This window comes from Hemiscyllium ocellatum, chromosome 19, assembly GCF_020745735.1.
Source record: "Hemiscyllium ocellatum isolate sHemOce1 chromosome 19, sHemOce1.pat.X.cur, whole genome shotgun sequence".
NCBI classification, from domain to species: Eukaryota; Metazoa; Chordata; class Chondrichthyes; order Orectolobiformes; family Hemiscylliidae; genus Hemiscyllium; species Hemiscyllium ocellatum.
In genome coordinates, this window is record NC_083419.1 from 29,240,174 (window position 1) to 29,264,862 (window position 24,689).

At 38.5% G+C, this 24,689-nt stretch overlaps 1 protein-coding gene across 3 annotated transcripts in view; it reads left to right on the top strand.

The window, feature by feature from the left end:
- tspan12 (tetraspanin 12) overlaps positions 1–24,689 on the top strand; it is a 48,654-nt gene that overhangs the window by 18,480 nt on the left and 5,485 nt on the right. For all 3 annotated transcript variants that reach the window (XM_060839332.1, XM_060839333.1, XM_060839334.1), the window contains 3 exons: positions 1,467–1,541; positions 12,577–12,684; positions 15,207–15,350. In XM_060839332.1, coding sequence (XP_060695315.1) covers positions 1,467–1,541; positions 12,577–12,684; positions 15,207–15,350 — 327 coding nt within the window. The remainder of the gene's footprint in view (positions 1–1,466; positions 1,542–12,576; positions 12,685–15,206; positions 15,351–24,689) is intronic.

Below are 24,689 nucleotides of genomic sequence, written 5' to 3' on the forward strand. Positions count from 1 at the left end.
CTCCATGTTCTGACTTCTGGTCCTGATGTCAGAGCCATGTGATCATTTATATCATGATGATTTATATTAACCTCGTAAAATGACAATATAAGTGAGGAGAATTACATGTTGTCCAGTTTCCTAGAGTGATCAAACCTAATTTGATTTCATTCAAATTGAGCAGATCTGATGCACATAAGTTGCTGTGTAGCTTAATTTCTGGAGCTTGGTGTTTGTACATTTTTTAGATTTTAGTGAGACCCATTAGTGTACTAAATAAATTTTAAAATTATATAAAATGTCTTATTGAGATAACTTTTAATATCCAACTGGTGTGCTGTTTTGATATGGTTTAGTTTATAACAAATGTATTTTGGGTAGTACAGAGTATTAAGATCAACCTGAATTCCTTTTGCATGCATCTTCTAAATTAATGTGATAAGTACCACACTATGTTACAGTAATTCATGTGGTTAAAAAGAAGTACTTTAGCTTTAACTGATAAGTTTCTAAAATCTGAAACTTCTGGGGGATATACATGGTATATTTTTCTGGTATACAAGATTGGAATTCTGTGCATAAATAACAGTGATAAACTAGTTCAATACAGTTAAATTCTGGTACATATGACTAGTGTAAGAAATGCCCACCTCCCCAGAATGATATATCATTGCTAATAACAGAATATTGAGGGCAAAAGCTGCTGCCACAGAAATTGTTGGTAGTATGGTATGGCTTGTACCCCTCTAATCTGGCAACGTTGGAACCAGCCTTCAACAGATGGACAGTTTGCTGACCAAAAAGGTCACATGTCAGTGTCGGTAATTTGAAAGTACTGTGCAACTTAAAATGATAGAATTATATATATTCTCAAGTACACTTCCATCTGCAGTCTGTCATGCAGTCTTTATGCTGCTAACGATAGTTTTGCTTTGAGTGCCAAATGGACAGAAGAATTGCAATTGCCAGACTTCGGAGGTCTCTGGACAAAAGCATGCAGGATTAGGGAGATAAAATTTGTAGTTTTCCTCTCTGGGTTTGAGAGAGCCTGATCTTGTTGTAAATTGCTCACAATTGTAAAGCTAATATCAGTGTGCTTGTATTTAATCCTTTTTGATTTGCTTCATCTGATTTTGGTCATGGTCTTCCCTTTTCTGTTACTGCATTTTGTGTCATCTTTTAAATAATAACACCTAGTGGGAAATTGTATAAAAAGCAACATGAGGTGGCTGTGGCACAGCACCTCTAAACAAGGAGACTTAGGTTCACATTAAACCTGCTCCAGATGTGTTTCATAACATTTCTGAACAGGTTGATTTAGGAAAAATACATAAGAAAGAACTTTGTAATAAACAATAACAGAAAGTTCTACTGGCAATTTGGTACATTGTTTAACACTGTTTCCATCTGTGTGACTCAGATATTTATCAAAATAATTCAACTACATTATTTGCCATGCAAAATAAATCTTTGTTATGTTTTCGCAGTATTTTGGTATCCTACTTGTAATATTCTGTGTGGAACTAGCCTGTGGAGTATGGAGCTATGACCAGGATTATTTGGTGAGTACCAATTGGATGTTTTAAAATCAAATTTATATTGATTACTTAACATTTTAATAGAACATTTATACTCTTCACCTAAAAAGATGTTCTCCAAAGATCCCATGGTCTATATTACACAATTTATAGTCACATTCATTTTATTATGTGTTGCACACTACTTTTGCGTCTATGCTGAGGAGTATGCATTTATTTTCAGGAAAGCATTTCAAGAATTTGAGAGGAGGTTTGCAGCAAAGTATAGTTTAGAAGTATGAAAGGTGATCTTATTGAAACATGCAGAATTCTGAGGGGTTTTGACAATGTAGATGCGAAGAGAATGTTTCCCTTCATCAGGGAACGTAGAATTGGGTGCAAAGTATCAACATAAGTTTCTTATTTATGAGGTTTTGTTTTCTTTGAGGACCATTAACCTTGTGGGATTCTCAATCCAAGGGTGTGGTAGAAGCTGGCTTATTGAACACAATCAAAGCTGAGTTAGACAGGTTTTTGATCTATAATGGAGTTAAGCATTTGTTGATGCAGGCAAGAAGTTAGAATTAAGATTCAAAATCAGCTCAGTTGTGGTCTTATTGTATGGCACCGCAGGCTTGAGACACCAAATGATCTACCCATGCTCCTATTACTTTTTCTTATCATGTACTTTCAATTGATACAGAAACCTTGGAATTATTTTATGTTTTCCTTTTCATTTCTCTCAATCTATAACATTTCTTATTGTCTTTTAAACCTGTTTTCAGATATTTTCAGTATTTTTAATTTCCAGAATCAATAGCTAAGAAAAAGCTTCAGTAATGAAACTACGTGTTGAAATGATTACCGCATTAAATGAATGATAAGATTACAGTTGATTCTGCATCTTTTTACAACTGTACTATTTATTTTAGAGAACTAGATACACTCCATCTATAAACTGCCTTTGTTGCCTTCATCACTTTGCCTTTTGGCTTCTGCTCCTGTCTGTTGTTCTTAGCTTTTGAATTTCTCTTCCTGAATACATTTGTTTCTCTTTGCATCATCTTAGATCTTTTCTTTTCAATTGGAGGTGTGATAGAATGGCAGATCAAGACGATGACAAGTTCTGTTTCTGGTCATGGCTGGGATGAAAATGTGTGTATCCCAGACCTCCTTTCTAATTATCTCACTCTATCACTTATACTTCCTCTTGTCCTTTGAATTTTTTGAAATTCTCCATATTGCTTTGTTTTTGTGTGACTTACTCAACCCATAATCCTCCTCCTCTTCATTCCACTACCAATCCTTAATTGTATCCACTGCTAACTGTTTCTGACTTCTTGCATGGTGAGAGCTACAGGTCCCTTCAATTATCTCCCCTCCATTTCTCCTACCTAATTTACTCAAGCTGGTATTATTGGCTTTCCAATTTTAGCAAATGTTAAATAGAATTCAGGTTAGGATGAAGAATTACTCTGGAGGACAATTTTGAGCAATGCTAAATGGATGATAAGCTGCCAGAGGAAGTTATCTGTCCATTATATAATCCCCTCAAATTGCTAACATAAAGTGGAATCCATAAAAAGTATTGCTTTCTTCTTGATTACCACTCAGGCAGGGAGGTTAAAATTACTCTCATTATCTACTTGCTTTCCCTTATTTCTCTGCATGTCCTTCTCCTTTAGTGTTTTCATCTCTCACTCTGTCTCCTAATTTCATCAGTGGCAATAATTAGAAAGTTAAATTAGAGACTTTTCTTTGCTGTAGAATTGACTTTTTTTTGGAGGGAGGGGGTGTGGGTGCGGTGGGTAGGGTGATGTGGAGAGAGAGAGAGAGAGAGAAAATGGAAGATTAGTGCCCTAAGCTTCTCCATTGACATTTTTCAATTTCCTGTTCTAACTCTGGTGGATCATCCATGAAATTTCTGGTGAAATAGCTTGAACATCCATTTACATGATTTCTCTAGAGATCAATGATCCATTATGAAATAAAGTTAGTAATAGAGATGATGGGGAGTTCCACTTGACGTCAGCAGAGATAGGCCAAGCATGTAAAGAAAGATTAACTTTGTAGCAAGCGATGGTAATTGTTATCTAGACACGTATGCAGAAACTGAATGTGAAATTCCCATAGAATCTTTGGAAACTTGGTATAAAAGCATGGATTCCCTCCCAAATTACAAAGACTACATCATTGTGTAAAATCTTGATGGGTAGCCTGTGATTGCACTGGTTTAAAAAGGAACATAAGCCCATCTGTATGATAGAAACTTGAAATGATATCATGCTACACAAATTGGACTGAAAAGGAGAACCAAGTTTTACATAAACTTTCCATGAAGGGAAACTTGGCAATAAAATGTAACTGGTATGCATTATAAGAATCAGACTAGCCTCAGATACACTCCTAATGTAGTCTTTTGACCTAGGGTACAAATAGGAGCTATCATCTTCTTCCTCTACACCAGCTTTCCCAGGTAAATTTTATACCATGAAATGTGGATTCAGATTTGTCTCAAATTGCTGCCCTCTTGTATCTGATATTCTTACCTTGTGTCCACCCCACCACCTCACTGCCCCTTTATGTTGAAACTTTGAGTCTGATGATAAATAAGAATTAAAATAAATGAGGATGCAGTTTGACATTGAAGTGCATGAAACCTACTCAATCTAATGAATTAGTCATTGCACTATAACCAAAGGCTGCAAGCATGTTCATTATTGTTAATCCCATCCATTTTTAATAGCTCAATAAAAAGTCTGTTCATTCTGAACTTGGAACAAATTAATGTCCTCCTTGATATTATATGTGAATTGCTCTGCAAAAAAAAATCACCATTTAGTTTCATATGATTCGGGAGATTCAAAATGAAACAAAAATCATATATGTACGTAGAAATGGTTGAATAAGATATTCCAGTATAGCACAAAACCATTTTATCACAACAACCTGTCATTTTATCAGAATAGTTCATCAAATTATCTTCATAGTGAAATACAAAATGTTATACACTGTAGAATATCTACTGCAAACATTTAACATTTAATATCAAAGCATACATGTACTGTTTGAGATTCAATAACTTGATTTTGTAGTAGTAGCTGTAAGGAAATTGGAATGTCAAACTGCCTTACATGACAAATTGTGGTGGATAATAGTTTTACTCTGTGTTTAAAAAACATTTATCATTCTTCTTCAAATGCATTTGTTCATTGTATGTTGAAGCAAAACACAGTCAAAAAGTGTATTACGAAGGACAGAATTGCTAGTTTTGGTAGCATGCTACAATTTGGACATAGGCAGCTAAGACAGCATAAGGATGGAAGCCCTGTGTCCTCCTATTGCAAGGTATTTCAAAAGGCAGCAGCAGCAACAGTTCAGTTGCCTGCAAAATAAGATTGAGTGACAATTAAAGTAATTAGCTCTTTAATGACCATATGAAGCTACCCCAACAGCATTTTACTTCTATTAGAATGGCCCTCACCAAGCAATATTCCAACTATATAAATGCAGGAAGTGGAGGCTAGAGTTTCCATCTTTCCTTTGTTCCTGAGAACTTCATATCCCTCAGAAGGGTCCAGCTAGTCCCAACATTGACAATGGCCACCACTGTCTCTTCAAGGCATGACGTGCCTTCAGCATTCACCCCTCCATCACCAGGGACTACCTATCATGGAACACTAAAAGAAAATTATCTCCAGCCCTTGAACAGAGCCTCAACATGAGGCAACCTCAGCAATATCCACCTCCATTGGTCATGCTGCCAAAGCTAGGGAGGATACCATCCCTTTGTATGGATCAATAAGTTGGAGAGGAAAGCTTCTTCATGGAGTGGCATTCTTGGCAATAGCTTCTTAATTAGCTGCCACTGATAATACCTCAGACATGGTTCCACTGTCCATCCATATAGACAAGGAACGTCCATTTAGATCTTGCAATGAGACTATATGGCATGTCGATAAAATGCCAACTACAGATTTAACTAGAGAACTTATTTAGCTAGTCATGAATTCCTAATAATTCAGAATTGAAAAGCCACCTTTATTATTAATGATTATTATTTGATCCATGTTTATTTATTCAGTGTTCATTTTTCTACCACAGTATTTCATTAGCTTGAGAAATTTGTCTGTTGAAAGTATTTATGTATAAAATATTTCTAACACCAATTAATTTTAATTATAACCATGTGTTAGTAATATGATTTTAAATGTGAATTTTTTTTAAGATTATGAAATATAACCACAGATTTCTAAACTGGTGCAGAGCATTTCAAACCTTCATTAGCCTTGTGAACTTATCTTTTACATTTGTTTGGGTGCTTCTTTATTTCATTTGCTCAGGACTTGGCTGTTGCTTCATGTGCATCTAGCAAGCAAATTTGGTGGGAATAACTTCATCATTTTATACATATTAGAAAGAGAATTTTTAAAAATTCAGCTTTGTATAAAGCAGCAACTTTTCATAGATCCATGCTGATCATTTCCAATATTTGAGATTAAAGGTTACAAACCAGCATGCCATAAACACATTTTGTAGAGCTCAGGAAAGTTATCACCTGAAGGTTGTGGGAAATGCTAGATGCAACAGTAAATGCTTTCCAGTGCTACTCGTGTGCTTCTACTCCAAATCTTTCTTCCCATCCCTCCCTCTCAACATCCCTATCCACAAATCTGCTGTGGTCTCTCACTGTCTCCACTGCAATCACTCTCTCCATCACAATTTTTTTCACCATTCTCTTCTGCAACCACCCTCGCTCTCCTATCCACTCCTCTTTCCTATAAACACTCACTGTGACTGCAACGTTGAGATCTCTTCAATTGATTTCTCCCTTCCCTAGATCTTTCACCCAACACTTTGTCCTCCCATGTTGCTTCCCACCATCTCTCAGTCCATTATGTACAAATTTTTAGCAATTGCTGAGGAAAGTGCTCAGCTATCCTAGTCTGCAGGTTTCTGTCACTGTCTTTCTAACCTGAGCAGTAAACAGCCCCTCAGTCATGTCAGTTGCCATGTGAGGAATGGCACAAAATAGTCTAATGAAGTTAAGTTCAGAAAGACCTCTACAAATGTACACCAATTTCCTCCACACCTTTTGACAGTATTCGAAATATTAAAATAATAATATCACCTTTCAAATAAAAAAAAACAACTTGGTATGGCAGCATGTGCTAATTTTGCAAGTCTTCGTAGAGGACAATAGATTAAATGGAAATTAAATGGAAAATGTAAGTCTCTTCTTTGGATTTGTAATGTCAAAAGGCAAGACTTCCAACCAATGTAGACTTGTACATGAACCCTATCATCTAATTCGGTGTCTGTATGTAAATTTCCCACAAATGAATTTACAACTCATCAATTTGATGAGAACTGTGAATGAGCCAGATTCTGAAACTTCACCTATGGCGAATTAGAGTTAGAGTTATTTAAGCAACTGGGATAATGCAAGTTATATTTTTATTCGACATGCAATGCTATCCTGTACAAATAAAGTGAACTATTTAATCTTGGCCAATTTCCAACAGGTAACACACAAAATGAGAAAATTGCCTGCTATCTCAACTGTGTCTATGGTTGTTGTCTGGAATGATTTTCTAGTTCCATGCATTCTTTAATGGAAATGTAAAAATTTGCTTTTGTGTCTCTGGGAGCATTCATTTGAAAGACATTTACACCTCAAAGTTAATGAAGAAACTCTACTGAAATGAAATGGTGATAGTACAACAGATATCCAAATCATCTGCTAAACAATTCTCAAGTCTACCTTTTATTCTGTGACTGAAGTGGGTAAATATGTGTGTGACTCATAACCCTACTGAAATAGTGCTGGTGGATCAAGTGTTGCAGCAATTTGCTCTTGAGTTCATGGTTCAAGTCTTATTGCAATTGATGGAAGTCTTTTGTTTTCAAGTGACTTTCTCAAAAAGCAATGAGAGATTGTCAATAAATGTTGATTTTGTTAATAATGAACCCAGTATGAACATCCCAAGAACAAATTTTTAAAATTCAGTTTGACAAGCTCAGCCTATGCTGAAAATGTGTTGCTGGTTAAAGCGCAGCAAGTCAGGCAGCATCCAAGGAACAAGAAATTCGACGTTTCAGGCACAAGCCCTTCATGGATGAAGGGCTTGTGCCCGAAACGTCGAATTTCCTGTTCCTTGGATGCTGCCTGACCTGCTGCGCTTTAACCAGCAACACATTTTCAGCTCTGATCTCCAGCATCTGCAGACCTCACTTTTTACTCGAAGCTCAGCCTATTCCTAACAACATGTGCAAAAGTGAAACCAAGAATCTCATTGGCAGAGAGTAAACTCAGACTGTTTTGTGTGGAAGTAGAAGTTGTACACTGGAGTAGCAGGATGCGTTTTGCTCCGTTTGGGGTAAAGGCACTATTTAAAATTTAAGCATCATTCAGTGCAGTACTACAGAAGTGTTAAATTGTTCATGCTTTAATCATTCAGATGATAAGCCATCTGCTTGTTTCACCTGAATTTAAAAAATCTTCCTTACTTGGTTGTATATGGATAACATAATTTGTTCTGGTTAGCTAATGATTAAATACCAGTCAGATTACATCAAATAAGAGACCTAATTTTAACCTCACTCTCCTGACTGGAATGGATGAGGCCAGGGGTTAAACATGAGAGAGGGCAAGATTTTACTATGTCTCCAAACCATTCCTTCCCTCTCCCCCAACTCCAGAATAATTGGGCTTTTGCCCGAAACATTGATTTTACTGCTCCTCGGATGCTGCCTGAACTGTTGTGCTCTTCCAGCATCACTAATCCAGAATCCAGAATAATTCAGGCAAGGGAGGACTGGTTACCTCAAAGTAGGGGCCCGGGGGGCATATGGATGTGTTTTTGTGGTAAACTACATGGCAAAGTTTTATCCTGGGGATGTTATGATGCATAACCATTTTCACTGTAGGTTAAACATAGACTGCATGGGCTAAAACCCACCAGTGAATACTGGCTGCAGTCATAGTACTGGCTAAAGAAGTGTCAGGTAACATCTGAATCATAGAGTCTTAGTCATAGTCATAGAGATGTACAGCATAGAAGCAGACTCTTCGGTCCAACCTGTCCATGCCGACCAGATATTCCAACCCAATCTAGTCCCACCTGCCAGTACCCAGCCAATATCCCTCCAAACCCTTCCTATTCATATACCCATCCAAATGCCTCTTAAATGTTGCAATTGTACCAGTCTCCATCACATCCTCTGGCAACTCATTCCATACACTTACCACTCTGTGTGAAAAGGTTGCCCCTTAGGTCTCTTTTATATCTTTTCCCTCTCACCCTAAACCTATGCCCTCTAGTTCTGGACTCCCCGAATCCCAGGGAAAAGACTTCGTCTATTTATCCTATCCATGCCCTTCATAATTTTGTAAACCTCTGTAAAGTCACCCCCAGCCTCTGACGCTCCAGGGAAAACAGCCCCAGCCTGTTCAGCCTCTCCCTATAGCTCAAATCCTCCAACTCTGGCAATATCCTTGTAAATCTTTTCTGAGCCCTTTCAAATTTCACAACGTCTTTCCGATAGGAAGGAGACCAGAGTTGCATGCAATATTCCAACAGTGGCCTAATCAATGTCCTGTACAGCTGCAACATGAATCAATGGATAAAATCACGTGAGCAGAGCATAGCAGGTTTTCAGTTGTCTTTGACATCCATCTGTTGTTCTGACTCGGTTGAACAAAATGTGTTGTCTTTTGTTAGTTCAACTACTTATCGGGGCACAACATAATTTTAATTGTTTTATCCGGTTTCTGATATGGCCAATGAAATGCTACATGTGTATTATACTTAAATGAGCTCAGAAGTAAGATTTATTATAAAACAGAACTTCATCAAAAACAATGCAAAAATGGTTGATGGACTGTATTTGAAAATGCAAACATAAAGATTAACCTCTCTAAATAACCCCCCCTCACCCCCCCCCCCCCCCCCCCCACCCACACACACACACACATGCGCACACACACACAGTCAATAAATCGTAGTTATTGAAGATTAAAAGAATAAGCTTTGAAATGTACAGATGGCTGTTGGTCTGACATTCTATGTAGGTGAATGACACCAAACATTCCCAGTTGTCTCTGGGATCTTGGCAGAAGCAGCTTGCTCAGGAAATATATTTCCAAGATTTCTTTCATTGCTCTTCAAGAGGGCAATCAGGTTTCACACAATCAATTCATCACAAATGTGCTTCAGCAATAAGAGACTCAGGTTGATTTGCTTGTTCTTTCACAGGCTTTCTCCAAATGAAAATCAGAATCTGCTAAACACCTTTCAAATGCCTTAAAACACAGTAAAACAATGGGGTGTTTTCCTGAAAGTAAATTCAAGCAACCAGGATCAGCAAATATCTAGAACCAAGTATTTTTCAGGAAATGCCTCGCTTTTTTTAAAAAAAAAGTTCCATAACATATCTTTGCATTTGAGCTTATAAAGAAAACAATCCAGGCATTCATTATCCTTTAAACTCAAGCAGCAAAAAAATCATAGCACTGTGCAACTTGGGAGTCAAAATTTACTCTGATGTTTCTTAATTGGTAACTGCTGCAGTTCATTTTTTACTTACAAGAAATTTTAGAATGTAATAAGTACTGCTTTTTATTAAAAAAATCTTCAGTAAATGCCGTAACACCTTTGCCAGATAAAGAGCCATGCTGAAATTGGCATAGACATTTCTGTAAATAGCAGATTTAAAAGAATTGCCAATTAGCAAATACTTTCCTTCACAATCTATTTAGTTATTCATACAATTGAGTGTAAAATGATTATAAAGTAAATAACAAAATATTTATCATAAAATCTAAAATCTGTTTCTAGATGTCATCAGCATGCAGTGTCTAGCTAATGCACTATGCAGTTACACTGCATACGTTTGTAATGTGATTTCTCACAGTAACCTTCTGTTCTCATTTATGCCATCTGGTGGAGTTATTGAGCAGATGCCAAACTGAAATTGGCAAATCAGAAGCAAATCACCCCAGGCTCTTGATGGGCAACTCAAAATTAGGTTTTATTTTCCTTTTCAGTTATAGTCTCCTTATCACATGAACTTGGAGATTGGCAATCAGCCTATTCTCATGTCCCTACCAGACTATTGTAGATCACAAGAGGTTGGGACACTCTAGACCTCCAGAAGTAATTCAACGGTCAATTCATTTTTCTCCAATACCTTCCTGTGATGACACACAGGAAATGAATATTTCCTATATGGAGAATTGTGGCCTTAAATATATATACTGCCAGTTCAGTCTTTAATTTGGGTGGAACTTATTCCCTTCTTGATGTAGCAAGGGTAATGACAAGAAAGATGTTAAAGTTTGTCAAGAATGAAAAGATTCAGATTTTTGTTGTTAAGAAAAGTTTTCCCCTTGAGGCTTAAATGGTAACTTCAGAATCTTTCCCTGGAGTGATGACTCCCTTACTTCCATGTGTTTCCATCTAATTAAAATTCCCATTCACCTTGTTTTCCTCCCACTTAGAACGTTACTATCTTCCATTGAGAAACTGAAAGGTGCAAATTCCTAACAAACAATTCAGAGTGGGTTCCTGGTGGTTGCAGCTTTTTTTTGAGTTATTGTCCTAGTCATCTTGCAACTTCCTCTTCAGATGCCTTTGCATTCAACATGTTCACCATCCTCCATTGTCTTGCATGCACAAAAATCAGCCAACTACCAGCCTTGCCTCATCACTGTGCTTGCTTTCAGTCCACCTCACACACCCCTCAGCTCTTCAGTATTTTACTTTGGAGCTCAGGGTCACCTTTGACTTGCATGGTTCTGACGTTTAATTTTCTATGCAGAAAGATAAATCCATCTATGCATTTGATATCCATACACTCATCTAATGGTTCTTAACTTGATTTCTTAGCATTCACTCACTTTGCACTAACTTGAAGGCTGTGATCCCCTGTCTATTTCACACTGTTTTCTTAGCCCACATCTCTTGTTGTCAACACATATACCACCTTCTCCTAGCTACTATCAGCTTTATTTCTTCCTGACTTCATACAGGCTGACAACCTCTGTGAAGGTCACATAGCACACAAAGAAAGCAGTGTCTTCAGTGCTCAGTTACAGACTACTGATCTCTGACTTCCATTACTTTTCAGTGCAGTGGAGGAGGTAGGCAGCTTGTGATGGTTGAAAACACTGAACATTCAACCCATTGGTCAGATAGGGGTGAACATCTCATTGAATGGAACTATAATATGTCAACATCAGACCCGAAGCACATGTCAGCAGTTTATGCAGTAAAGGGACTGCATGTCCTTGAAGAAAATAGTGATTTGTGAAAATCAAAAGGAAGCAGTACTTAGTGGAATGAAGAAGGCAGTGGTCAGTCACCGGTACTACCAGTTAGTCAGGCGCTCATCCTATTCCAGCTCAGGATACTGGCCATGGTCATTCAGGCATTTGATTCTACCAGTCTGAGGATTGTATCCATGCGGTACAAAGATTGGGCCACAATTAACTTTGCAGGTCAATTGCAAGTATTTTGGGGCTTATGGGTCGACCAATCAGGGTACTTTGATACTATAGTCTGGTCTGTTTGGGCTGTCCTACCAATTCAGCCCTGATGATTTGTCATTAATGGTCAGGAGAATAGTCCATGGAATTCTGGGGAAAGCAGACAATTCATGTCTGGCGTGAGTTTTGTTGTATTGAATCAATGACTGCCCTTCTGAGAGGGGCAGTTTCAAGTCATACTTCATAGTGAATAGGAGGGAACTAAGTGTCCTGGAAGAGGATAGTTCAAACAGGTCATGGTAGTGTGCCCTCTACGTGAAAAGAATGGCAGGCAAACAAAGGAATGAGAATTTACAAAGACAATGCATGCTATTGTGTCTAGACTAATAAATGTGTGCTCTTAAACCTAGTGCCTGCAACACACATGTTCTGGTTTATATGTATCAGAATAATCTGGAGCCGACATCATTGAACTTTTTATAAAGATGTTGGTATGTGCTATGTGGTTGATATTTTACACTTTGCCGTACTAATCCTAAAAGTCACAGTTTAATTATAATGATGTCACTAAGAGGTCATTCTTTATTTCAGATCTCCATTCAAAGGTCTGATGTGCTTGAGCTGAAGGCTAGAATGTCTCATTATGGTATGGCCAGGTACCAGTGGTTAACTCATGCCTGGAATTTCTTTCAGAAGGAGGTAGATTTTACAATTTGACATTAGTCTATTAGTATTACTGTTAAGTTTGCTTGTGTGGTGGGATGCGATATTCTTTAATGATACATGTGTTTATATGCTTTGTAAACTACATTTTCTGTCTGGATTGTGCTGCTTGCTAATGGCAGACCCATTACTGTCAATTTGGAAGAGCACTGAGCAGAAAAGAAAGTGAGAATTATTTTTATGATAATAGAATCTAAATGCGGACTTTAGAAATTTTATCCTTTTATGAAAAGTGTTTTTGTGAATTATTTTACATTCTTTTTATGTTCAATTTATGAATGAATAATTAATTGGAATACAGCTGATATTTTACAGGTATATGATGGTTTTTAAAAAGTTGAAAGCATTGTTATTACATTCTTCCAAAGTGCTAATTGCATTTTGTATTATTTACGGAAGAGTTAAGTTGAAAAAGGAGAGACTAAAAACTATTCACTTGTTTTCAACCTCAACAATAACACCTTCAATAGAATAGACTGTTCAAAAGTTTGACAGTGAGCCGCAGCAGGAGATATTAGGGCAAATGGTTTTAAGAAGCATTTAAAAAAAAATACAAGAAACATTAAGAGGTGAAATACCTTCTGGGAAACAATTTCAGAGCTTAGAACCTTGGCAGCTGATGGTATGATCACCAAGGATGAAGCACATGCAGTTAAAGGGGTTAAGATACCAGAAGATGTCTTTGAGGAGTTCAAATTATCACATGGGTTTGGGCCTGGAAAAGATTGGAGAGATCGAGAGGGATGAAACAGTGAAGAGATTTGAAAATGAGAATGCAAACATTAAAGTGTGAGTTTAGAATTTGATTAACCTGATGAGAGAAAACAAAATCAGATATACATGCCCTGTGGTTTTGAATGAAAGGCTTCTTGCTATCATTTTCACATCAAATTTGCCATAAAATATTTACATTGGGGTTTACTAATTGTGAATTTGTGTCAGAGGCTACAGTGTTATAGCAACAAACTGAACTTACATAGCTCCTTTAATTTTAAAAGTGAACTAAGGAGCTGAACAAAAGAAAATTGGGTGAGCAATGAGCCTTTTGAAGAGGTTAGGACGGAATAACTGTTGTACGTAGACTTCCAAAATGTGTTTAATAACGTGCAATAAAACAAGTTTGTCAGCAAAGTTAAAGCCTATGGAAAGAAAAGGACATTGGCAACCCAGAATCAAAGTCTGTTGAATGATTTAGGAAATAGTAGTTGTAAACTTTCTTTTATGGATTGGAGGAAAGTATACAGGGAATTTCACACGAGTTGGGTTTCAGACCATTATCTTGCTCCATCTATATTAATGACCTAGTCTTGGGATTGCAGTGCACATTTCAAAATTTGCAGTTGACCCAAATCTTTGAAATATTATGAACCATGAGAAGGAGATTGGTAGAATTGGTAGAAAGGGGACATAGACTGGTTGAAACAGAAGGACGAGGAGATATGTGTGCACAAATCTTTGAATGTGCAGACCAGATTGAGAATGCACTACAAGGCATGTGAGATCTTGTAAATGTAAATAGACAGAAGAGTATGAAGGCATTGATTTGTGGGTGGCACGGTGGCACAGTGGTTAGCACTGCTGCCTCACAGCGCCTGAGACCTGGGTTCAATTCCCGCCTCAGGCGACTGACTGTGTGGAGTTTGCACGTTCTCCCCGTGTCTGCGTGGGTTTCCTCCGGGTGCTCCGGTTTCCTCCCACAGTCCAAAGATGTGCGGGTCAGGTGAATTGGCCATGCTAAATTGCCCGTAGTGTTAGGTAAGAGGTAAATGTAGGGGTATGTGTGGGTTGCGCTTCGGCGGGTCTGTGTGGACTTGTTGGGCCGAAGGGCCTGTTTCCACACTGTAAGTAATCTAATTGTTAACATTTGTAAAGAACTGGTCTGGCCATTACACTTTTTAATAATAATGTGAAGGTATTAAAGAGTGCAGAAAAGAATAATGAGAATTATTCATGGATAGATTAAGGAAGGTGGAGCTGCTCAACATAAGAGGAGAAAAGGATGCAAGGAGATTTTATAGAAGTTTTCAAAAATTGAGAGATATGGGTAAAGTCGATAGTGGGAAATTGTTCCCCATTGCAGGATAATTATCTGGAGAGAAAAAGGTTCCACTGAAACGGGGTATTAACTAGAGAATGGGACTAGCCTAGTTGCTTTGCCAAGACGGACATAATAAATCTGCTGAAACTTCTCTTTGCTACAACCAATCTGCTTCCACAATGAACCACTTTTGAAGTGTAATTAATGTTTCATTTGCAGTACTGGGGAATGCAAATTTGCACCCACCAAATGGATAATCAGATCATTTATTATGATTTAAGAATACGTTGTGTCAGAAATTCCCTGCTGTTCTTTGATTACAAACTTTATTACAATTGAGAGGTTTGTTTGAGATGGAACAAAATGTATAACATTTTATTTCAGTAAAAAATCATTGAGTATCAAGCTTAATAGAAACATTTCAAGAAGCTTAGAGTGCTACCAATTTTACTTTTCCCAGTTCAAGTGTTGCGGAGTGGCATACTTTTCAGATTGGTTGGAAATGACAGAAATGGAGTGGCCTCCTGACTCCTGCTGCATTAGAGAATTTCCTACGTGCTCTAAACAAGTCCACAGTGGGCAACATATTGAGATTTATCAAGAGGTAAGTGGACTAACTTCTTGCAGTAGTTATTAAATAGACTATAATTTCTGGCTAAGCAATGTGGTAAATGGTTTTACATAGGTGTGTTTCTCAATTCAAGTGGTATGCACTTTCTACATAATCTCTTAATGGTAAGCTCAGTATCACAATTACACTTAGTTCCAAATGCAAATTTGGATAGGTGCTGGAATTGGAAAATTATATGTAGTTGGAAGCTAAATGTGGTGTTGTGAAATCAAGATAGTGGTTCTGGGGACCTACTCACAGTTCTGGAAAAGATCCTTGGTCACTCCAACCCATTGAAAAAGGGAAAAAGCAAAGAATGGTACATAACTATACAATCCATGAACATATTTCTGTGGGCAAGTTATGGATCAACCCAGCATCCCTTTCATTTGATGGCTGCTAAAATTGTACTGCTGCATGAGGTGTGTATCACAGCCCCTTTTACCACTCTAATGCATCATCCAAGTAGGCTACCACAATTTCTGGAAGAAGGCAAAAGCATGTTTTGAGGCTACAGCAAATTCATATGGTCATTGGTTGTTCCAGACATTTGCTTCATTTTATATCCAGTTGTATGTGTGACAGATGGCTCTGCATCGGACTACTTGCTGATAGAAAGCTGATTAAGATGGATTCCTTAAGATCTTTGTCAGGTAGTCATGCCAGCACCTTAGATAGCTTTCGTGATATTTCAGTAGATGCAGACAATTAGACATTGCCATCTATTGATCACGTTGATGAGTTTTCTTTCATACACCATTGCACAGGATGATACTAAGTTGAATATTTCTGGATAGCCATTCTTAGCAACATGATTAGTGAAGCCTTTACATTTCATGCTTGCAACATAAGTCTTTTTTTGTTAATGTCAATCTCCCTTTGCCAAAACAAGGAATTTGCCTGCGGATACTGGCAGATGGCACACTACACCTTTGGTGCTGCCTGATTTGTAAGGCATCCATCTGTCTTTCCTAAAATAAACTCAAATGAAAAGTGATTCAGTGTCAGCAGACAAAAACAAAGTGCATTCAGAGCTTTAAAAGTTAACGTTAGGGAGAATGGTTGCTTTTAGTGGGATCTCACAAAGGCACGGAACTGCTGTACATTGTGGGCTAATGGGCATCTTGTGATGTCCAAGATATAGATGGAATATAGAGACAGAGCTGCAAACCGTAAGGAGCCAAGATGATGGAGGCTAACCTTTTACAAGACTAAGACCTCCAGTTTTCTCATGGCAGAGGTTGGGTCAGTGCCAGGTTTGTGATGCCAGGGCAAGGCTGGAATGATAGGTGTTTGAACTTACTGAAGGAAGCTCATTACGGATTTCAGGAAAGTGCACAAATGTGTTTCAATTACCCCTGACATGGGCAATCTCACACTTCACATGAATGTCTTGCTCTGAAAAGGTCACCATGGTGGAGTAAGGCAGAGATCAGGGCAAGACATAAGCCAGGTTCACAGTTCTGCAGAGGTTAATGGAGAGGATTGGAGAGAAGATTATAAAATGCTGCCAAGATGGATCACTGGCAAATCATTGGAAGATGAGATTGCTGTGGCTTGGAACAAACCTCCCCGACTTCTGGCCATCATATAGTTAAGGAGGTTCTAGTGCTGAAGGATAGAGGAACATCACCAGCAGCCACAGCCTGTGGAAGGGTAAAATCCAGACACCTGGGTGCAATGGCAATGACCAGCATTACCTCATGACAGAAGGTAACGGAGTGCTGCACTGCACCTGCCTTCACTTGTCTGAATGTCAATGCAGGAGGCAAGTCTGAGTGGGCTGGAGGTTGGGTCCTATGGAAACTTGGAGAAAGTGAGGACTGCAGATGCTGGAGATCAGAGCTTAAAAATGCATTGCTGGAAAAGTGCAGCAGGTCAGGCAGCATCCTGCTCCTTTGATGCTGCCTGACCTGCTGCGCTTTTCCAGCAACACATTTTTAAACTCCTATGGAAACTTACTTTGGAAGAGGACCTGCAACTGAAAGGACTGGGAGGTAATCACTTGCAGGCTGCTCTGACGGTCACTGTGGTCCTGAGCTTTTCTGCCAATGGTTCATTCCAGGGCTCCACTAAGGACTTCTGAGGTACCTTCTGATCAGCCACAGTCAACTGTTCTTGGGAGGTCACTAATGCTGTCTTCTGACGAAGCCGTGAATTTGTGAGTGTTCCCCTGTCTGCAGAGAGGCAGGGAGCCAGGCCAGTGGGATTTGTTTTAACAGCCAGTTTCCATGTGTCAAGAATATTGTAGATTGTCATTAGAGTGCCAGCTGCTGTTGCCATCAGAAAGGGATTCCATTCCATGAATGTGCAACTAAAATGTGACTAAACCAGCCTAATTCTCCAGGTTTGTGCATAATATCTGGGAAGCTTTCACAATTTCTGCATCCTGGAGCACACTCAGATGGCTTAAGTTATTAATGTGTCTCTTGATTATAGGACTGGGTGCTGGTAGATGAGAGCCACTCCCAATAGGCCTGGCTGATGACAGTAGGGAGGAGTCCTCATATTGACAGTGGAGAGAGATCCAATACTGCATGATGTGGGCCACCATCGCTCATGCTCCAGATGTGGATTATGTTTCTTGAAAACTTTATCAGGCCAACATAAGGACATTTCCTCCTTCCTCTCCTTCCTCCCCTTCTTCTCACCTTCCTCCCCTTCTTCTCACCTTCCTCCCTTCTTTTCTCTTTCTGTTCTCCCTTCTCTTCTCTTTTCTTCTCTCTTCCCTTCTCTTCTCCTTCTCTCTTCCCTTCTCTTCTCTTCTTCTCTTCCTTTCCTTTTGTGTTTTTTAAACTTCTAAAAACTTTAAAAGTTTTTAAAAATTACTCTGTTGGAAACAGCTGAGAATGGAGGCAAGCGTGTCACAGGAAGGTGAGTCCTGGTCACAGGTAGACAAGGCCCCTTGTGGACTGGAAGCAAGGGACTGGAGGCCATTGCAAGGATCTGAGGTTCCCTTGCAGACTGGAGGTGTGGCCTTGAGTTTCAAAGCCAGGTGTGGTCTGTAAAATTGGCCCAGTGTGTTCTGGAGGCTGGGTGCCACCACAGGGTGCCAGGGTGGATGCATTGTAAATTGTATACTTTTTTTTCTTTTTTTTCCTTATGCTAGGAATTTTATTATGTAGTCATAGAGATGGACACCGTGGAAACAAACTCTTTGGTCCAACTCACTAACTCCACCAGGTATCCCAAATAAATTTAGTCCCATTTACCAGCATTTGGCCCATATTCCCCTCAATCTTTCCTATTTATATACCCATCCAGATGCCTTTAAATGCTGTAACCGTACCAGCCCCATCTAAAGATGTGCAGGTTAGGTGAATTGGCCATGCTAAAATTGCCCATAGTGTTAGGTGAAGGGGTAAATATAGGGGAATGGGTCTGGGTGGGTTGCTCTTCGGAGGGCCAGTGTGGACTCGTTGAGCCGAAGGGCCTGTTTCCATACTATAAGTAATCTAATCACTTCCTCTGGCAGCTCATTCCATATATGCTCCACCCTCAGCATGAAAAAGCTGCCCCTTAGGTCCCTTTTAAATAGTTCCCCTCTCACCCTGAACCCATAGCCTCTAGTTTTGGACTTCCCCACCCTGAGGAAAAGACTTTGTCTGTTTACTCTAGCCATGCCCCTCATGATTTTATGAAACTCTTTAAAGTCACCCCTCAGCCTCCAATGCTCCAGGGAAAATATCCCCAGCCTATTTAGCCTCTGTCTATAGCTCAAACTCTTCAACCCTAGAAATATCCTTGTAAATCTTTTCGATCCCTATTTTTTGAAGTTAATCCAAATGCTTAAGTATCTGTACCTAGGTATCTTGTACCTAAGATGGTGCTGTAAATGACAACTTGTAAACTTTTCGCTGTATTCGTTCACTGTGACAATAAAGCTAATTCAATTTGATTCAATTTAATTTAGTCAATCAGACCATATAGTGTTCTGCACAGCTGTCTGTCTTCATGATTATTGTAACCAATCACATTACTCCCTTGGTATCCCTGTTGCTCTGGTGGTTTTTCTCTTTTGGAAATCTTACGTTATATTAGATGTGCATATTCGGAGATGACACCACCATTATCCAATGGATGGCACAATTCCAAACACACCCAACTATCTGAGAGAATGAAGTCCTTTATATCTTGCTTATGTATTGCCTACCTCTTACCCTGAGAGTATGTTATCTGGCTATGGAGACTGAGTTAAGGAAAGAATCTTCCCTGCCTCCACCCTGCAGAACTTTGTCAGATTTTTATGTCTCATATAGTCTCTTCTTTCCTGCAAAGTACAAATACAGGCCCAATCTCCTTCATCTCACCTCATTCAACAGTATCACTATGCCTGTAATCAGTCTTGTGAGTTTTAGTTGCAGAGCCCCCAGGTAAATCTAACCTTCTCTAGGTAATGAGAACAACATTAGGCACTCATATTGCAGATGATGTGAAATAATAAATAATTTGTAGCTGGAGGACCATTCATCCAGCCATGCCATCACCTTGTGACATAATGAAACCACAGAATACCTATCTGCAAATAAATGTATATTTAAAGGAGTCCAAACTATAGATATTGAATAAATAGCCATGTCACTCTTGTGCCTCCAAAATCTCTTCTTTGCCTATCACTCTGCACTCCTCTGACATCTGCCACTGAAGTGGAGGCAGTGTACTGATCCCATGTCTTGTTAATTGCAATGACTTTGGAAATGGCTTCTTAGCTTAGAGGTTCTTAGCCTGCTAAGTGTCTCCTACACAAGTGCACTCTCTTCTGCGTAATCTACTGGAGGTGATGGAGTCAATGGGAGAGGGGAGATGGAAAGGCCATCTGGGGTCCCTGGCTGGTGCATCTCTTGCTTGTTGGTGTCCAGGAAAAGGAGTAATGGGAGGGAGGCTAAGGTTTCTTTTCTCCTTCTTGCCTTGCTATTGATGCACCTGTATCCGTGGCTATAGTGGTGGATTGCAGGTCCAAACATACATTGTCCAAACACACTTTGTGTTCTGCTGGACCTGCATCTTCAAGGTAGCCACTGCTCTTTCAATGGAAGCATCCCAGAGCAATGACAGGACATAGATCTTGCATTGCCAAGTCACGTCATTAGTCCTGTTGAGTAAGTGATTAACAAGTCTATTGTTCTGCAACTGGTAGAACCAGTGGGTTTGCTGTAATTAAATTTTCAGAAGACATTTATTAAAAGGAATATTAATAGGAAAGTTATTGAGGAATATTTAAAGGGATCAGAATTCTTAAAGTATATCTGGAGCAGCTTTTAAAGCCAGTCTGTAGAAGGCCCTATGAGAGAGGGGACAGTCCTGGTCATAATTTTAGGTCAGGAAGCCAGGCAAGTAGTTGAAATATCGATGGGAGAACATTTTTCAGACAGCGATCATAACTACATTTATGAAAAAGGATGGATCTGAATTCAAAGTTCTAAACTTTTTCATTAAAATAAGAGCTGGTACGATAGAGCCAAAGTGGATTGGGAGCCAATAGTTTTGGGTAAATCAACGTCAGAACAGGGAACATTCAAGAATGGAATAGGAAGAGTACAGGGCCAGCATATTCCAATGAAGACAGAGTAGGGTCATCTAGTTCTGTGAACCCTGGATATCAAAGAATGTACAGGATTGTAAGGAGAGAAAGGGGACCTTATGGCTTCTAACCACCATCAGGAAGGGGTGGACTGCTTAGCAATCTGCTGCCCTTGCTTCCAGCACCTTCTCCCCATTTAACCCATCCAACAATCTCCTTTGTGCTAATATTGGAAAGGTGTTCTAATGGCAGTAACCATTATCTGCCAATGGTATCCCTTCTCGTGGAACTGGTACATTTCAGCAGGCATCTGTTAGACAGTGGGATTCTATGCACAGGGTCTTTGATCTCAGGGGAAGACTCACCACTGTTTAGTAAAGTGCCTGAGTGACACCTAATATGAGAGGCCTTCCTAAAACCAGGAAAGTCAGGGCTCTTGTCATCTCTGCAGTTAGTGATGCCTCCATTAAATAGCACTTGCTCTCTCTCTTTCTCTCTGTATGCTGCTTGACCTACTGACAAAATCTTCAATAATAGACTGGAAATGTACTTGTCTTAATATTGATTTATTTCAGTACACAGCATAGTGTCTTTAACTCTGAAAGCTCAGTTTATATGGTTGGATAAAAGAAACTGTGCAAAATGATCAGGAATGATCAAAAACAATGAAACCAGTAACATTCCATAATATATGCATGATCCCCTCCTTTTAGACTACTACCCGGGCAGTAAAGGCAACATTATGCCTCTGGGCCCTCCCTCTCTCCATTATCCCTTCCTCCCTTCGTTATCCCTCCCTATTGAATCCTTTTCTGTTCTTCTGCTCTTATTTTCTTAGTTTGATTTAAACCTTTCTGAGGTTTTACAATGATCATACTTTAAAAGCAAAGCCTAATGTTACTTATTCACTACTTCCCAATTTATTTCTCTCAGCACTGGTTTTCTTTCTCTTGTTGCTAATCTTTGCTTTTGCAATAAAATTGTGGCCTTCAGGTGTTACTGCTAGCAGCGTGAAGAGCTAAAACCCTGGCTCAGGTCAAATAGCATTTAATTCAATTTGCAGTAATATGATCATGACTGGAATGTATTTCAATGAAGCTTTTTGTTACTTGGAAAGAAGTAAATCATTCACAACTTGTCAACAAATAAATGCTATTTGCCAAAGGAGGTCTCTTAGGCATTTCACAGTTTATGTCGAAGCGATTTCTGCCAGGAAATAATGAACTAAGCTTTTACTTTTCCTTTTTCATTCTCTCATTTTGTTTACATCAAGCTTTAGTTAGTGTTCATAATGTACATGTGAAAGTTCCCACGGCAGCATCATAAAGACACAGTGGCAAAACAGTACTCACATCTTGTGAGGTCTTTTTGCCTAGTTATATTTTAAAATAAATATGGAATTATACTTTTTTCCAAAAAGTGTCTTTTGAAGGCAACAATATTATAATCAAAAACAGCTCAAAGACCTGTTAATGGTACCGGTTAATTATATGGAGTAGTGTAAGCAGATTTATTTTATACTTTGGTCAAAATGTACGCTCATTTTTACAGTTCTTACAGCATTTGTTTTCTAAAGCAATAACTTGACATGGACAGATGAATCTGAGAATAAATTCTAGATTTATAGACGATTAAAACTCGTATTATAACTGTTTCTATGCCAAATTTTGTTTTCAATATTTGAGGTTTTATGTTAATATAAAATACATATTTTGATAACTTTGTTTACTGTATCACTTCCATGTTGAAAGCACTTGCACCATTTTCTTTGGGGGATTCATTTACAATCTTGTTCAGAGGCTATTGTTGAGAAGCTTTAATAATGCAGTAAATACTGCTGATGTCTATTTAGGTGTTAGGCGTAACTTGTTTATAGATTATGAAAATATTACTAAAGCTGTTTAAAGATTTGAAGAAAGAACTACACTATAAATCTTTGCCCTTAATTCATATTTGTGATAATTCAAATAGTGGTAATTCAAAATAATTCAAAACCCTAGCTTAATGTTTGTTTTCTGTATTCAAATACCGCTAAGGCAGGTTTGAAAGTTGAATTAAAAGAAAAATGCCACCATTGTTGATTGGCAAAAAAAATCTGGTTCACTAATGTTCACTTAGAGATGCCCACATCTGTGAATTAAGTAGAAAAAATATTGCCTTGATATTTCTTTATATTATTTTTTGCACACTATATTTTAATTTTTGGTTTGCCATTGCCTTCTGTGTTTCCACTACCTTACCATTCTAGTTTTATCTGAAAGGCAAAGAAATAAAATTTGCTCCTTGACTGGGTGAAAACTGACATGGAATCAATTTGCCAAACCTTGACCTAATTTATGAACCTACGTTCAATAACAAGAATTTGTTAAATAATGCGATAGTGGCAGGTTGCTGACAGCAAAATAGACAAAATGATTTAGTTAGTAGCTTTCAAATAGTTAATTTACTGTGAATAATTCTGAGGCAATGACTTATATCCTACAGAATATTACATTTTTTTTCAAACCCTGGTAACATCAATTGAAGTCTGTCAAGCAAAAAATTATATCTAAGATATTATGAAATTCAATCCTTTGGGAAATAGATCCAGGTGTTTGAAAGGCTGTTTAAGTGCTAAGCATGTTGGAACCTCAGATATCATGCCATCAGAGGTGATTCTGAAATGCCTCTGCTCTATTTATTGTGTACTGAAGGTGACAACTAACCTTCAATCTACTTACAAGTGAGTGCTACCAACTAATATAAAAACATAAGGTGATTTAGAAAAATGCCATTGATACTGTGTGCTTTTGGCAAGATTTATGATGTTTATAAATCTATAGTGCTTTTTTTTTGGTGTTCAAATCTGTGGACATGCATTCCATAAAATGTACTTAATAGGAAATCTAAGTTGGCATTACATTTAGCAGCACAGATTTCAGACAGTAATCTGCTACATTGCATTTAATTTACACTGTGGCGTAATGAAGGCAATATTCATGTGGCATTTCAGTTGCTGTCATTATTATAATTTATTGTTTAAGTAGATAAACGTCTTCATAGGAAGTCCCTTGGGAAAAAGGATTATTTTCTTCCACTTGGATGTTGTAGATCTTCAGGTCATTAAATAATCCTGTGCTAGATCTGCACACTCTGCTAAAGGGGCTTTTGAAGCTCCTAGGGTGCCTGGGTTTTTGCAAGTTCTGTTTGCTGTTTGCCCTTGACTTCCATCTGGGCTGTCTGAGACACTTGATCTAATGGGAACGTAGGGGACTCTCTCTCTGGACTTGGGCTGGAGACTCCATGAGTCAGTGGGGATGTTGCATTTTTATCATGGGAGTTTTAAGGATGTTTGTGAAGCATTTTCCCTGTCCACTTTTCTAGAACAAAGCCCAGAGTGGAAAATTTGTTTAAGAAGTCTTATGTCAAATTAACGCAATGAGAACCCTCAATGCAGCTAACTGTGACCAATGCCCCAATACTCACGATGTTGACCTGAGAGAGGACACTGAAACTAGAGTGTTAATCCTGCCATTGGATTTGCAGAATGTTGCAGAATCATCACTGGTGATACTTCACAAGGAATTTGAGGAATATTTCTGTGTGTTATTCATGTCTTTGATGCATATGTAAGGACTGATCACATTGCTGGTTTGGAGGCCATGAGCTTAGTGTCAAGCTTGAAGTTTTGTCGTTAAATACTCTGGGCTGAATCTTATCCAGAAGAATTTAAATCCAAGTTCCATCAACTTTTTGGGCGGATTTTGCAGCAGGTGCATTTTCTCACCATAACTTGCCAAACTCACCTCATTAATCGCCTTCCCTGCTGCTAT